At 48.6% G+C, this 13,277-nt stretch overlaps 1 protein-coding gene across 1 annotated transcript in view; it reads left to right on the top strand.

The window, feature by feature from the left end:
* Positions 1-349: 349 nt before the first annotated feature.
* SLC22A3 (solute carrier family 22 (organic cation transporter), member 3) overlaps positions 350-13,277 on the top strand; it is a 32,897-nt gene continuing 19,969 nt past the window's right edge. Inside the window, exons 1-2 of the mRNA XM_010584484.1 lie at positions 350-763; positions 12,519-12,622. Coding sequence (XP_010582786.1) covers positions 350-763; positions 12,519-12,622 — 518 coding nt within the window. The remainder of the gene's footprint in view (positions 764-12,518; positions 12,623-13,277) is intronic.

Below are 13,277 nucleotides of genomic sequence, written 5' to 3'. Positions count from 1 at the left end.
CACGCCCCTCCTCTCCTACAATATGTTTGTGCGCTTTAAATCGCACTCCTCCCCGGCTGTGTGTAAGCCCCACGCCACTTGACATGCCCTGAGCCTCCGCGTGTGTGCTCGGGCGCGCGTTGGCGTGCCTGCCTGCAGCTTTGCCCGGTGCTGGCTCCGCTCATGCTACCGGCAGCGTTGCACGCCCGCGTGTCTCCGTGCGTGCGCGCGTGTGCGCGCACATGAGAGGAGCGGAGCGAGGGGAGGCGAGACGGTGACATTTCTAGGAAGTGCCAGCAGTCGTTGCAAAGTGTGAAAGCAAACTCTGCCATCTCTTGGACTGCCGCAAGTGGACAGACGGCTTCACATAATGCCATCTTTCGATGAGGTTTTGAAGGAAGCCGGGGAGTTTGGAAGATTTCAAAAGAGGGTCTTCTTCCTCCTTTGCCAGACGGGTGTAACTTTTTCTTTCCTGTTCGCCAGCGTGGTTTTCCTTGGGCAGGCACCTGGCAACTACTGGTGCAGGATCCCTGGGGCAGCTGAATTAAGCGAACGATGCGGCTGGACGCTGGAAGAGGAACGAAACTTCACGGTACTGCCCCTGCGCCTGGGGAACGGGTCCTCCGGCGGGGAGTGCGAGAGGCTGGACGTCGTGTGGGACGCCTCCGTCAGCTGTGCCAGCCTGCTCGTCCCCTACGGCAATCACAGCGCGGGCAACCCGCCGCTCACCCCCTGCCATGATAACTGGGTGTATGAACAGCCCCACTCTTCCATCGTCAGTGAGGTAAGGAAAATCCCCGTCCTCTAATCAGCAGCTTCCATCCCGGTGTGGGATTGCAGCAGCAAAATGGGACTGCTGCTGCAAGGCTTGTTGCTTTGGTGGCTGGGTTTCCTTTCTGCATTTGTTTTGTTCTGAGTCACGAGCAAATTGGGATAATGAGTATGATCAAGTGTCAGCATCAAGCTTTTAGGGAAAGGTGAGCTGATCTGAAGGGTGGCTCTCCAAAGCCAAGCACCCCACACAAAGACTGCTCTGTCACTAGAGGAATGTCAGATTAAAATAAAGAGTTAAGTCCTTGCAGCTGAGGCTTCTGGTGCTCAATTTTGGGCCAGCGACTTTGGTGGTGTAAACTCCGAGTGTAGCTGACTGATAGCACTTGATGATCTGGATCACTGTATTATCTGTTCTCTGTATTTCCAGTAGTGAGCATTTAAGTCTGCAGGTAATAAAAAAATTGGTGGCAGGCTGCCCTTCTGAGATCTGACAGGATTCAGCAGAAATGATTGTGCTTACTAAAGAAAAAACAAACAAACATTTTTGCCCAAAGCTATCATTCAGCTTTTCCTGAAATGTCAGCATCAGAGAACTGCAGACTATTACTACTAGTGGTAAGCGCTGGCAAATGTAGTGGCTTTTTAATGAGGCTGCGAAAGGCCATTTAAGATGCTTTCCTAGGAGATCCTCTGTGTAATCTGTAATTGTGCCATGGATGTGCTGTGGTCTGGCTCCAGCATACACTCTGCACACTAGGAGTGTGTACATTTTAAGGTCAGCCTGACAGTAACTTTCACCGATGCAGTGATGAACAATACGAAGTGTGCTTAGAGGGGTTGTCTAGGAAATCATCAAGGTGCACTGCAAAATTTACTAGCACAGCCGTGGGCTCTGGCTTCTGCCTGTCTCATGAGCCTCCCGCTGTGGTTTTTAACTGGGTGCTTGCACTGGACCAGTGCCCTCTGAAACACAGAGCAGGGCACAGCAGGCAAAGCCCTGAGCAAACACTGAACTGAAAAGCGGTGCCTATCCCAACCTTTCAATCCACCATCCTTCCCCCATCCGGCTGGGACCACTGGATCTGCTTGTAGGCTTCAGGCTCTTCAGAGCAGCAGCTTTGTGCCCTGAGCAGCACGTCTGACCTGATCAGATTTACCCAGGATCTATGCTCAGGAGAAGATAAATGAGAGCGCCTGCCTGGCCCTAGAGCAAAGGTTCAGAACTGGCTTTTGTGTGCAGCCGCCGAAATCAAGGCTGCTTGGAGGGCCGCAAGTGACGTGCAGGGAGCTGGTGTCAAACTTTGGTCCCTGGGAATGACGTATCTCTGACTGTGCTGGCAGTGGCAGCCAGGGCTGGGTGGGCAGGAGGACGATTGCTGCCTGGGAGCTGCAGCCTGGCTCCAGAGCGAACGGCAGGAGGTGGCCATAGAGGGAAGGTTATGCCGTTGCCTCTGAGGTATCTCTGCTGGGGGATGGTGAGGGGTTAGGTCATGGTGTCTTTTACCTGAGCAGTCTGTGCTAGCCGTTCCCCTCAGAGCTTAAAAGTAAAAATTTAGAGATTCCTTTTCCTCTGTTTTTCCTTATTTTTTTCCATCAGCCTTGCTGTCGGTGAAAGCATGTAAGTTGTGTCCATAAGATTGTGCTCAGAGTCCGTTTATGGCAGCAGTTTGTGTATCTAGCAAAGCCACTGTGATTTTCCAGCAGTGTTGAGCCACTGGGTACTAGGAGAAAAGGAAACCAGTGTTTGTGTTGCAGCAATAAATGGGAGTGAAAGATTCAATGTTCTCTGGCAGACACCTCGTCCATCTGCACCTTCTTCCTCTCTTCTCCTGGGGAGACCCTCCAGGGCCAAGGGAGGGAGGAGGGATGAAGGGATGCTTGGGGAAGCGCTCCCCACCTGTGCTCCCAAAGGTGCATGTTAGGAAAACCAGGCAGTAACAGTCTGCAAGGAGTGACAGGCTGAGACTCTGTCCCCTGTGCCGGGGCAGCAGGTCCCATCGTCACCGTCATTGCAGCTCCCAGAGGGACTCTTGCTGGCTGGGTGCACCTCGGCCGGAGGGTGCTGGGCTGTGACCAGGGGCATTTATGTCCTGTTCCAAGTTTTGCAACATTTGCTGGATAAATCACATCCCATGAGGCTTGGTTTCTTCATCTAAAAAGGAAGCTTGTGGCATCACACCCTGGCTCAGTTCAGCTATTAAAAGGAGCTTGGTATCTTATTAATGTGTTATACATCCAGCAAAGACAATTTAAATCCCTGATTTAATTTAGTCTCCTTTCGCTCAGCTGAGGCTCTAATGAATCATGACTCAATTTAAGCAGATTTGTGCTCTGTTTAATCACCAGAGATGTCTTTTCTCATGTGTCTACTTGTAAATGTTTCATTTTGTCCATGTGTGCAGAAACGTTTCTGTTTCTTTGAACTATCTTAAGATTTCTGGCACTTCATGTCTGGCTGAATCAACAGTGGAAGTGACCAGGGAGACAAAGTTAAAAGGATTAGTTATATGACAATCTGAAGGGCATATGTTCAGGGAGAAAGAGAGAGAAGGGAAAAAAAAAAGTCAGGATACTGAAGGACTTCTTCCAGGCCTACAGCAAGCACAGATCTGGTGTGGATTTCCAGCGTGGCAGAGGAGGCAGAGGGCAAACGCAGGCATCTAAAGCTTTCACTGGAAAAAGGTTTTGTATCACAGAGCAGGTCTGGCAGCCAATCCACAGGCTATTGCAATCAGTTCTGAGCACCCTAAAGAAGCTAAATCATATGGCTGGAGGAACTGATTTATGAGGAGTTGTGAAATGAAAGCTATTGCAGTACCTGACTTTGTTGCTCTCATTTGTGCATGACTGGAGCACATTGCTCACTGGCCACTCTCATCCTAGCTATCTTCTGTAAAGGTGTTCACAGTAGCATCAGCAGAAGGAAGCAGAGGAAAAAGGGGGAATGTGGACTGATAAAAAGCACCTACTGCTTTGTAAGCAGTACCTGGGATGCCTGCTGCATCACCTGCTGCTGCAGGACTCCTGAGTCTCAGTGCTGGGGTACAGTGGGATGCTGGGAGAATGTACCAGGGCTTTCCTCTTTCAGTATTTGAGGAGAACAGTAAAATTTATTAAGAAATCATCACAGGAGCAACACGTGGCAAAGCCAGTTAGCTTGGTCTAGTGACAGGCAACAAAACACTGCTAAAGATTGCCTTTTAAAAATCTTCTTTTGATGTCTAACTGGCTCTGAAAGGAGGTCCCTACTTCTGCAGTGACATGCCTAAGGGTCTCTGTGCTCCATTGCTTTAGGTCAGGCTTTTCTGTGAGGGCAATCCAGATCAGAGGAGTTGTCCACCGGTGCTGCACACACAGCCCAGCACTGTGGTGCCTGAGTTAGAGCTGAGCAAACTGGAGCTGGGATGATGTAAAGGTTTCAAGATATCAGCAAAGTCCTCTGCTATGTGTAAAACTTGGCAGCGACCCCTCCGACGCAATGGTGTCGCAGGTGGTGGATCTGCACGGAGGACCTTGGCCCAGTGCAGTTTGCTCCCGTTTAATTGAGCAGGTCTCACACAGCACCCTGTGACACTGGAAGACGCAGCTGCGTGCGTCAGCGGCGGGACGGGAACCCAGTGGCTTCTCAGATTTTGCTTGGAGAGGGAGGCTGCGGGGGTAATTATCGAGCTAAATCCATTCCTGGCTCATGCCAGCTGGTGCCATCTGAAATGATGCTGGTCGTAGCAGGTGGCTGGCGCTGCTCGGGAGGGAAGGCTGGTGACAGCAGCACCTTTCACAGGGGAGGAGGGTGGGAAAGGACAGCCCTTCTGCGCAGGAGATGGAGAAGAAGGAAAAGCAGGGGTGCCGGGGGACTGTGGTGGACTGGGGGGGCTGCAGCCTCATGCTCTGGCCTGAGGGTCTGGAAGAGAGCCCAGGTCACCCCCTGCACTCCGTAGCACTTGAAGTAGGATGCGTGCTGCCTGCCAACCCCTGCTGGGTGAGCCTTGTAAGGGACAGACATACCCAGGACATACGGAAGTCAATAAACCTAATTTCCCCAGGAAACTGTGCTGAAGGCTGAGTCACTTGACCTTTAATACTGCTGGGGCTTGGCACTTTGTACTTTCATCTCAGCGGAAAAAGTCTAGCACTCTGCAAAAGGGTGGTTGGTGATATCTTGCAAAGCGATAGCCATTTTATTCCAACATTTTTGGCGGTGATGACTCCTAGAGGCATGTGCGTGAATTACAATTGCGTCTGCAGGTTGAATGGCCTGTGGTGGTGGACGAAAGCAAGAGGGAAGTCTACATGGTCATCAGAAGCTACAGCACAGCTGGCATATTTCAGGCTTATTTGTTGGCAGGAGTTCAGCAGAAGGGACCCATTCCAATATGCCCTGTCTGCAGCGAGTCTTCACGCCGTAGATGATGTCACTTTGAGACCTGGCAACAATTTGTTGCCAAAGTGTGAGGTCTGAGGTGGACAAATGATCATTTGAACATATCCTATTGCACCTGCTGGGAATAAATCTTCTTACTCCTCTGCTTGCCAGCTGTCTCAGAAAATAACAGTCAGCCAGCATTTGCAGAGAAACCTGTAAGCAAAGCAATAATGTTTGTCTCAGAGTTTTTACAGTCCCTCAGAGCAGGAGATAACATGGCAGTCAAGCACAGGATGGAGAAAGCACAGCTGGTCCTTGTGCTGTCCTCTTGCAAGGCGATAAACAACGCAATTCACCCTCAAATTGTTGATCTAGTGTGATTATTGTCATTGGCATGGCAGTATCCTGTCTTATTTCCACCTTCATGGTGGGATTAATAATAAGTAGTGGAGGGAAAGGGAAAAAGGGCAGACAGAGGAGCAGAGGGAGCAGCAATTGCTGAATTTTTTATGAAGCTCTAACTAACCTTTCCCCATATGAGAGGGGCTGGAGCAGTTCCTTGCACAGGTTATGCCACTGGGGCTACATTTCTGTCACTGCCATCGAGCCGGCTGATACTGGCCGAGGGTTCGTGCCTTGGTTTTTCTTATTGTTTTTAGGACAGCTGCTGTTTTCCCCCCTTTAGGAGATGGTAAGTTTCTCTGCCTCCCTCTTACTTTGGCCATGGATAGACATAAGAAAAAAAGAAGGACAGAACAGGTCTTCTGTCCTAGGAGGCTCAATGAGCCCAGGTGATCTGAGTGGCAGAGACACAAAGGTACCAGCTGGGCCTTGGGCCATGTACAGGAGAGAAACCTCCAAAGCTTTCAAAGCTAAGCTGTTCCACTGCCTTGAGCCACAGCGTGCTGGGAGCGGGCTAAAGGCTGACTCCATTTGTCCTGTTAAGTGCTCAGCTTGAAACAAGACATGGAGAAGAACAGTGTCCTTGCTTAGTCCCTTCGCACTCTGACAGAAGCTTTGACAGAAAGAGGAAAAAAAGGTAATTTCTCCCTGTCCACTGCATGCGCTTGCAGGGTGTTTTGTTGCAGTAAGGATGTGTGAAAGATAGCGGTTTAACAGCCCAGAGGATAAGAGAGATGGAGAAGAGCTGCCCAGCAACAAATGAGGAACATGCAGCAACAGTCTGCATCTCCCCAGGTTTCCCAAAACAATGAATATTGCCCTAAACCCTTTGTCACTGGGAGTAGAAGGGTAAACCATCCTCTGTTTGGCCACTTGTATGAATGCCGCTTAAAACGTGTGTGTGGGCTCTCAATATGCTGTTGAAATTGAGCTGAGGAATCACTGTAGATCTCTTTACTGACCAAAAAGTCTCATCCACCATTTTGAAATTTAATTGTAACAGGCAGTAAAATGCTTCCAAACTCCTACTCAAAGCTGCTGCATTTTGAGGAGCTTTTAATGACATGTTGTCATTTAAAGAAATGCATTTCTGCAGGGGTAGGTGTACTGAAGTGTTTTGGGACTTCATTGGTGCGCAAAGGCTCCTCAAGTACCAGGAATTACAAGTTTGCGATTAGTCTGCTTGTCAAACTAAAATGGAAAATGTTTGCCTTCTGCCAAGGCTATGAAGAAATGAGCAGTTGCCACAGCCCCCGTGTTTCCCAGTCATTAGTCATGTACGAGCATTTCTTCTGTTCCCATCTCAGCCAGTTCCCACTTCTTTCTATAGAGATTACTCCACTAATGAACTACAGAGGAGGCCCAGTGCAAAACTTCTTCCTTCTCCCAGGGAGATCTTGCTCAGGCGGTTTGCTGCTGCTTTAGAGGTTAGCAAAATGCACCGGCATAGTTCTTTCCAGCCACATCACTACTACTGTAAATCCGCACTGGGATTTCACGTCAATGTTCAAGCCTCTAGCGGGTGGGAAAACAGTCATCACAGGTATATATTTCCAAGTAGGAGTGTATGCCTGCCCATACTGCAAGGCCCTCAGGGTGGAAGGGACTGATTTTCCCCACTCTGTTAAGAACACTATAGGAGGGGATGTCCTGAAGGAGCTGGCTCCTGCTGCCTCTTTCTGTTGGCAACACCTCACTTCTGCTCAGGATGGCAGCTCATGGGCAAGGCTAAGAGGAAGGGAGCGCAGATGGGGATTGTGTCTCACTTTGGGCAGTACGACTTTTTTTAGCCAACTCCCTAAATGGAAGGAGGCTGTGTCCAGGCACACATTGCTTTTTGTCATACAGCGGACAGAAATTGTGCAGGCGAGTGCAGCACTGGATGCAGAGACGAGGTGCGGGGTTGCGCTGGGTGCGTGCACTTGTGCAGTGAGGGGCTTAGCAGGGAGCATGGCAAGGCCGAGGAAGAGGACATGCCCTTAGCTGGATCTGGCCAGCTGAGCTAGCTCACCTGCTTGATTGAAATGAGGAGCTGGCTAGCTAGGCTTTAACAGGGTTTAGGTGTAGCCAGAGCTATACAGGTCAACAAATAGGCTTAAGATCAGGGGTAAAAAACCCTAAGGCTTGCCTTTCCTTTTCCACATCCTTCCTGCCCCGCCCCCCACTGCAGTAAATGTTTTAGCAATTAAATTTCAAGTCTGTGGAGGAAAAGGCACTGAAAACAGGACGTGGTGACATTCCCTTTCTGCTCTGTTATCCTGGGTGAGCTTATTCAAGTGAAAGCAGAAATGTTTACTTCACGGCATAAACACGCACAATGGGGACACTGTGGACAGAGACACCTACAAATGCATAGGGAGGACTGGGCAGTAAGCCCTGCTCACCCCAGCATCTGTTTGTCCAGAATGTGTCCCAAATTTTGCAAAAGGAGCGGGGTGTGCTGTTGCAGCTGTAGAGGTGATGCTTCTGGAGGGAAACCTCAGCTGGGTGCTGGCTTGCTGAGGGCTGCGTGATGGTCAGCAATGAGCCACTGGTCTCACATCTCTTCTGCAGCTTATTTGCAATTGGTGTGAGCTATAGCTTTTCTTCACTGGAGGTGCCAAATTGGAACATTCAGGAAGAAAACAAAGAAAACCAAAGTCAGGCAGCTGTGGTCTAGACAGAGAGCCCTAGAGGTTTTGATTCTCAATGTTACCAATTTTGGAAACCAGGTTTGATCACGGGAGGGTAGTCTGTGACATTTAAAGACCATATGCTGGGGGTTTTTTGGTATGTCATGAGAAGAACGTGCACTTTCAGGGAATGGGATCTCCTATTACTCATAGTGGGAGATGGTTACTAACAAGGACAACTCTTCTGCTCCTCAATGCCACTGGATATTAGCATGGAAGTGCTCCTGGTCAGTGAGCCCCTTGCAACGTGGACTGCATCTGCCTGGGCATAGAAGCAGCCTGTGTGGTAGGAGTGTATACATCAGCCCATGGATGGACAGGCATATGACCGTTCAGAAAGAGACAGGAGGCACCACTCTGCTCCCTTTTGTGAAAGCTGCTAGTAAGGGACATGGGAGATGTTTTGGAGGAGTGTCATATAGGAGGACTACTGGCTAACTGCAGACAGGCTGAAATCCAGATGCAGATGCTCTTCCTCCAAGTGATGCAAATGGGGATAACTATCAGGCACAATCAGACCAGGTCACAGCTGAAGTGGTGATGTGGGTCTGACAGGCAGCTTGGATCAAAAAAAGATCTCTGCAGGGTGTGGAATTCTCTTTTAAAGGTTACATTCCCCTCTAAAGGTTATGTTTGCAAATGAAAAGCAAGACATTAGCAGGGTGATGACTTAAATGCTAGGTGCTACTCAAGCAAACAGGAAAGGTCTAAGAATGCTTATCTGTACCAGAATTTATTTATATACTTAGAAAATAACAAAGCGCAAGACTAATTTAGGAGAGTACAGTTAGCGTATTGTCACTCATCTCTTCAGAAAGAGCTCATAGTTTCTTAGAATTTTTCTGTGTTTTCCTATTTCCCAGAATATTTCTCCCCTCAGGGAGAGCTGTAATCCCGATGCACTTTATAGGTGTTAGAAATCTGGGCCTTGGTCTCTGAAATTGACAACTGAAATCAGGGGCGAGTGGATTTTAAGTGATCTACAATGTTTTTACTTATGAATTTTATGTCCTTGTAAGCATCGTCTCATTTTGACATTGCTTTAAAGGTTTTGTGATTACATGCACTTTTTAGTTTTGTTCTCACACTAATTTATTGATGATTCTGGAGAGGTGATAATGTGCTTACTCCCCCATTCTGTCCTCGGCTGTTTTGGCTTATGAGGGGAAGTCCTCTCTCATGACCGTCTTCTTCAGGAGCAATCGCAAGTGTCGGAGGATGTTTTGCTCTCTGACGGGCAATTCCGTGCAGGGCTCTTAAACCTGGTCCTGTATGAAGCCTTCCTTGCTGATCTATCAATCAGCCTGATAGTTCTCTCCAAGGTTTTGATCTGTCAAGGGGCCAAGCTGCTTGTGTGTGAGGTGCTGAGTGACCTTAACCTTCAACAGGGAGCTGACTCACTCTGCAGACCGTGGGCTCAGACCTCTCTGTTATTCCTGGGGGCTGCTAGGAGGGAGGTGTGAGGGTTCCTCCTGGGGAATGGTGCTCCCAGGGTCACTCCACAAGCGTCTGCTGGAAGCAGAAAATAACGGTGCGATGGTTCGTGTTAAACAGCGTTCAGAGCTGGAGCACAGACGCAGGTTGAGGCTGGCCTCTGTCACACTCCATCGCTGAAATGGCTGGGAAAAGCCAGCACACTACAGCCAGCACCACCGGTAGGAAACGGCATAAAATAACGGAGCATTTTGTAAAACAGCCCGTGGCATTGGGCTCTGAGCTCTCCCTAGAGCTGTCACCCCCCCAGCAGAGCGTGGGGTCTCTCCTGCTGCCACTGCTCTGACCAAAAACCCACAGGGAAGAGTGCAGCTGTGTGGTGAGACGGGCAATGAGAGGCCAAGACCTGTGCTGTGCTCTGAGGTCACGGGAGAGCTACGACATTCAGCTCCTGAATGTAACACCTGGGCCTGAAATGCAGGCCGAGCCGGCCAGCGGAGCCGTGCCGGTGACCCACCGACCAGGCAACGTATACACCTCTTCGCGAATATAACAAGTCCAGCAGCTGCCCAGACGGTCCCCTTGGTGCATACGTGGCAGTGCCAGGGTGTCCAGCGCAGGCCGTGTGTCCTGTGAGGTGTCCTGCTGAGCACAGCGCTGGCTGAGTCCCAGCGGTTTCCCTGAGCCCACGTGAAGCTGCTTTTCCTGCTTGCCCTCTCTGCCTGTCTCTTCATGTGATATTCCTTTTTGTTATGCTTCAGCAGTACGCTTCTGAAGACAGTATTTTCTCATAGCTAGTCTTTAGCTCTCTGGTAAGCTGTATTGCCCTGTACAGGTGGCTTCAGATGCTCCTCTGAGAGCCCCAGCCGGTGCCATCAGTGCAGTCAATTGCATTGCCTTCTAAAATCTTCTTTTAATAGTCATTCTCATGAAAAAACTCTGCTTTCTAAAGCTGCATCTTTTTTATACCTTTTGTCAGGGTTGTCATAGTTTCAAGAAGCAAGAGATTAAGCAGTGTTTGAGGTTTGAAAGCGCTGCTCTATGTTCAGGCTATTTTAGGAAAGCATTGCGATAGCCCTTGAATATGATGGCAGAGAGCAGGTTTTATTCCTCTCAGAGGAAGCTGAGGTTTCTGCAGCTCCTGCTCAAGTTTTACAGAAGTGGAAGCCAGGTGCTGATGGCCTGGCTTGGCTCCGCAGGGTCACCGTGTTGACATCTAAACCATGAGTTTGTTTAAAGTCAATGGGGGTGGGATATCTATCTGGTTGGGGACCTATGAAGTGGCTAGCCAAGTTTTTCTTCACAGTTGTGAGGGCTGGAAACTGCAGTTCTCAGTCACAAAATTTCCAGACCTCTGGCTTCAAGAAAAAAAAAAGCCACAAACAAACCCAAACCCTGGACTTCCGGTAAAATCATCATAACTAACAACAATGATTCTGCTGTAGTTACTGTCAGCGACAGTGCTAATAGTACATTTGGAACCAAAACTGAGGAGTTTCATTTTAAAAAGTGAAGAATAGCCTGTAGAAATGAGTGTGAATGGCACCTGTGTGGAGTTCAGAACATTAAAAGAAACTGTTTCTTATGTAGGTACATAAATAAAAATTTAAGGGTCCAGATTCAAGCTCAGTGAAATCTTAAGTCTGGGTGCCTGCTGTGTCTCAGGTGTAAGCACGCCTGAAATCCCAGCCCCAGGTAATACTTGCTGGGAGTTACAGCAGGCAAATGGGCTAAGACGGAGCTCGGGCTCACAGCACTAAATTTCAGAGTCTGGAGAATTGTGAGTGGCAGAAGAGGCTTTTAATCTTCTCTCTAAACACCCCTGTGGCCACTTTGTCCAAGCACAGTGGTTGAGCACTGGTATTGTGGTACATATGCTGGTGAGCACAAATGAGACAAGCTGTGTGTGCTTCAACGACCAGCAACTTGTTAGCAATGAAAACATTTCTTACAGCTCACGCCTGAAAGCAAAAGGGTCTCTCTCGGGTAAATGGTGGCAGCTGCCGTTGTCTGTGGCTTCCCTTGGTCCTGAAGTCGCATTGTTCCTAAGGTTACCCTAGCTATGGATCGAGACCTCCTGACTCCCATAAGGTCTCGCAGAACTTGGCAGGCAGCGGTTGGTATTTCTTTATGCTCAAAGAACCTCTAAAGTAATTTCCAATGACATGCTGTCTGGATAACTATTTTTAGTTTCATTTTAGTTTTAATTCCTAGTCTCTTTGTCTTCCTTTCCCCCACTTCCCTCTTCCCTTCACCCCTGCCCATCCCCATCCCTGTTAATGAATTCTTCAGATATGCACCAATGTAACATTGTGTTAGGGAGTTATGGCTACTGCAGTATAAGGAGTAGAAAAGTCTGGGAAAGCTACACCAAGAAAATACATATTCAGTGTGTCAGAAATTGATCTGAGATCTGTTTTCAGTTTCCTCAGAGACTACATGTTTTTGCTTTTATCTAGAAGGCACTAAGAAAAATAATTAAACCATTTCTATAAATTGATGTTTTCATTGGCTGTAGCTGTGCACCCTTACTCTACACTAAACAAAGTCATGGCTTTGCCTTGGCAACATATTTAACAGCATTGCATTTCGTTTGCAAAAGACCCATTTGCTTTCCATATCTGGACAACTGATGTATGAAACACAGCATCCTTTTGGCGAGGAGGAGCTCTCCCCCTATCTTCACGATAGCTTGAAGAGTGCTTGCTATGGTTGCACTTCCCTGGCCCACTGGTGCTTGGTGTTGAAGAAGGACATTTGAATTTCCCCTTTCCCTTCCTCTTCTCTTTTCCCTTCCCCTTCCCACCCAGCTCTATGCAGTTTCTATAATGTTTTGCCCTGAGGATGATGAGTGACCCACCTGACGTGTTTATGCCTCTCCCTTATTCCCGCAGTATAACCTTGTGTGCGGCAATGCCTGGATGCTGGATCTCTCACAGGCTATCCTCAATCTGGGGTTTCTGGCTGGCGCGTTCACCCTGGGCTACGCTGCAGACAGGTACTGTATCAATGCTGCTGTCCTTTGTTTTGTTCAGAGGTGAAATATGCATGCAGTATGCATGCATGCATCAACACTTGGAGGTTTAATTGACTTTGGATAAACATCCCCTGCCTGGGTTGACAAAACCCAGCCAATGTAATCTTCATTTCCTTTTGGGCTGGAAACTTCACACGATCATACTTACTGATCCTATTTTGGACTTTACAATGTCATGAAAAGAGCTTTTGTTGTGGTTTCCTATGTTTTCTGTACACATCTGGACCCAGGAAGGGCAGAAGTACACAGAAATGAAAAGGAAGCATTCAGAGGAGTTTTCTGGACTGGTGTTTACTGGGGGATGTTTAATAGGCACCACTGATGAAGAAAGCAGCTACTTGAGGAAAGAAGGAAGGGACTCAGTATGGTAACTCTCTCCATTCACAGGCTGGACTCATACACTTACCACCGAGGTCAGAGCTCCCTCCAGCTGGTCCTCAACTCTGTTAGAGCTGGATGAATACCAAGGAAAAGATGCGGGTGATACTCAGGCTTGAGCAGCCCCAGAGCCGGGAGCTCCTGTAAGGTCTACCTCGCTCTTAAAGGAGGGAGCCTGGTTTGTGCTTTGTGCTGATAATTAACAGTAGTCAACCTATGCATTGGCTGAGAACACCCC

Source organism: Haliaeetus leucocephalus, unplaced genomic scaffold (genome assembly GCF_000737465.1).
Source record: "Haliaeetus leucocephalus isolate CR32 unplaced genomic scaffold, Haliaeetus_leucocephalus-4.0 Scaffold992, whole genome shotgun sequence".
Lineage (NCBI taxonomy): Eukaryota > Metazoa > Chordata > Aves > Accipitriformes > Accipitridae > Haliaeetus > Haliaeetus leucocephalus.
Note: the sequence above shows the minus strand (reverse complement) of the source record. Positions and strands in the feature narration are given on the sequence as shown.